Source organism: Hipposideros armiger, unplaced genomic scaffold, assembly GCF_001890085.2.
Source record: "Hipposideros armiger isolate ML-2016 unplaced genomic scaffold, ASM189008v1 scaffold_82, whole genome shotgun sequence".
NCBI classification, from domain to species: domain Eukaryota; kingdom Metazoa; phylum Chordata; class Mammalia; order Chiroptera; family Hipposideridae; genus Hipposideros; species Hipposideros armiger.
In genome coordinates this window covers 2,295,965-2,298,990 of record NW_017731432.1, presented here as the reverse complement: position 1 = coordinate 2,298,990, position 3,026 = coordinate 2,295,965, and the positions used below count along the sequence as shown (strand labels likewise).

General features: G+C 36.4%; 1 protein-coding gene across 1 annotated transcript in view; it reads right to left on the bottom strand.

Moving 5' to 3' along the window:
* The window catches only part of CCDC30 (coiled-coil domain containing 30), a 112,847-nt gene that overhangs the window by 47,271 nt on the left and 62,550 nt on the right, over positions 1 to 3,026 (bottom strand). The window contains exons 9-10 of the mRNA XM_019643692.1: positions 615 to 769; positions 229 to 248 (exon numbers count right to left, since the gene is read on the bottom strand). Of these exons, the coding sequence (XP_019499237.1) occupies positions 229 to 248; positions 615 to 769 (175 nt within the window). The remainder of the gene's footprint in view (positions 1 to 228; positions 249 to 614; positions 770 to 3,026) is intronic.

Genomic DNA, 3,026 nt, shown 5'->3' with positions numbered 1-3,026 from the left:
CTGAGCTTCATAGTACATGTGGATATCTGTATATCTTTTCAGTGGCTAACACTATTTTTCTTGAAATATAGGTGAATTACTCTGAGTGCTACAGAAGCAAGCATCAGTTACTGAAATGTAGGGCCTCCAAGAAGATTATTTAAGTAAAAATCCTAATGATAATCATAATAATTTTAGAAAAAATATGACAGCTCCTGTCAGGTAGCAGCGTGTTGATGATGAAGATACCTGTCAAGTACTTGGAACTTCTTTGAAGAAAATCAGCTGATACGTACAAAACACCAACTTCATTCTACTCTGCATTTTGTGCCAATCATGTTAGAGTTAGAAAAACAAATCCCAGAGTATCATATTTTCTAGGCAATCCAGCCATTCAAGAAAATTTACTGGCACCAAGAGCGTCCCAGAACAAGATATAACCCCTGCCCTTAAGAGTCCCACACTCTAGTGTAAAAGGCAAACAATCCATTAGGATACAGTGTGATAAGGACGACATATGAGCGTTGTGTGACTGAGTTTGCTTCAGTGGGGACACAGAGGAAATACAGTGGTAGATTGATACAGCTGGTAATCATGGTTAGCCCACGAGAAAATGACGTCTGTGCTCTTCTTACCTCTTCTGTTGTTCTTCTTGATATTGTTGCTTTAATTTAGCTTCATTTTCCATTGCTTCTCGTATCCTTTCCTCTAGCTCCTTCTTCTCCAAAATACAAGTTTCTGTGAGACAGACTTTATGAGCATGTTCCAGTTTCTGCTGCAGATCCAAAATCTTGAATGAGAAAAGTTTACAAATAAAACTTTAAGGAAGAGTGTGACCTATTTTCCAATTAGGGAAATAGCATATAAAAAAATATACTAGTGCTAACAAAGAAATGATATACAGTAAAGAGTGTGGCTAGCTTTATTTTAATTTTAAAATAAATTACTTAAGTTTTGCAATAACTAACACATTCACAAAGCTCAGTGTGTGCGTACGTGCGTGCGCACGCGCGCGCGCGCGCGTGTGTGTGTGTGTGTGTGTGTGTAAATGAAGCTATATGCTGAAAAGTCCCCTCCCCAGCCCATCCTGTTTTTCATCACCAAACAGGTAGGTGATCACTGACATTAGTTTTCTGAGTGCCCTTCCAGAGGTTTATTTATGCATATATAAACAAATATTATTACATAGTTCTCCCCATAGACACATTCTTACAAAAAATCATGGCATAGTATATATACTTATATACTTTGCTTTTTAATAAAAATACACTCAGTGATTTTTCCATATCATACATACATACATATATATATATGTGTGTGTATATATATATATGTATGTATATATATATATATATATATATATATATATATATCGAATTGTCCTCTCTTTTATAGCTGCATATCATTCCACTGGAAGAATATACCATAACTTATTAACGCGCCTCCTACTACTGATGGATATTTAGATTGATTTCAATCTTTTACTATTACAACCAATGTCTCTAGAATAACTTATATGATGTGGATTTGCCAGGGCAAAAAGGTTATTATTATCTGTTTGTTTGTTTGATAGATAATGCCAAACTGTCTCCATAGGTATTAGACCAATTTGCACTTCTAACAACAATGTGTGGGAGTGTCTGGTTTCTCCACACTGTGGCTACCTTCATGAATATCTCAACACAAAGCAGAAGTCTCTTCCAAGCCAAGTACTGATTAGCATATTGCCTAGCGCTAATAATAAGTTCTTTAACACTCTGGTGGAACTGAAAATAAGGTTTATGAATCGAAAGAGAGATATATAATTTTGTTTTAGAAATTACATGTTAGGTTAAAAGTGTCATTAAAAATATTTTTGTTAGATAAATCTCCTTTTAAATTTGTTTACTTAAATTTTTTTATAAACCTTTGTCATCTAAATTTGCTGCTGGCACATAGTAAGTGCTCACTAAAAATATTTGTTGAATGACTAGATTTCAGCAGAAGAGCTGTTCTCCCTCTATCGTATTCCTGACCCAACAATGAATCCTTTACGATGATGGTCTCACATCACATTCCCCACAAACATTCAGTGGATGCCGGTGGATGGCAGTCCTTGTCTAAGAGAAGGGCTTTCTGTGTCAGCCCTCAGCCTTGGCACTTAGGTCCCTGCAGAGCCCACACATCATAGGAGAAGTGAAGACACAGAATGATTCAAAGGCAGCGGCGGTGGGCAGCCAGTCATCTGAGACCAGGTCAAGCTCCTGCGAGCTGCCCCATTTGGTCCTGCTGAGGGGAAATGCTTACTTAAAGATATTCAGCCTTTACTCCACAGACGCAAGAATCACCCCATTGGCTTCTCTGTCAAGGACATACGACCAACTTTTTGAACGCACCACCTGATTTAAGAAAGAGAACATCTCCAATACTTTTGAAGTCCACTCTGTGACCCTCATTGATTACCCTCCCTCCTCCCCACCTGAGAAAACGAGGATCTTGAATTCTGTGTTAATAATTTCTTTGCTTTTTCTTTTAACAATATATCTCTATATGACATGGTTTTTATTTTGTGCTATTTTGAACTTTACATCAATGGAATCATACTGTGTTTTTGGAGACTTGGTTTTTATTCAGTGTTACATTGAATGGCAGCCTGTACCTGTAGGTTATTCATTTTCCCTGTTGTGTGCTATTGTGTACAGTTTATTTATTCGATCTCATGTCAGTGGGCATTTGGGTTGTTTCTAATTTTCTGCTATTTGGAACAATGTGACTATGAAAATGGCTGAATTCCTGTGCCCTGATACTTATGTGCAGTATGATAGTTTTTCTAGTGTTTATGCCTAGTAGTAGAAGTGTTGGGTTGTATAATATATATAATGTTAATTTAACTAAATATCAATGCCAAACAGCTTTCCAAAGTGTTTCTACTAATTTACGTCTCCAATTGCAGTCAGTATATAAGAATTCCTGTTGCACAAAACCCTCGCCAATACTTAGTACTGTCCAAATTGAAAAATTTTACCAGTCTCTATCAGTTTTTTATGGAGTAATAACATATATATATA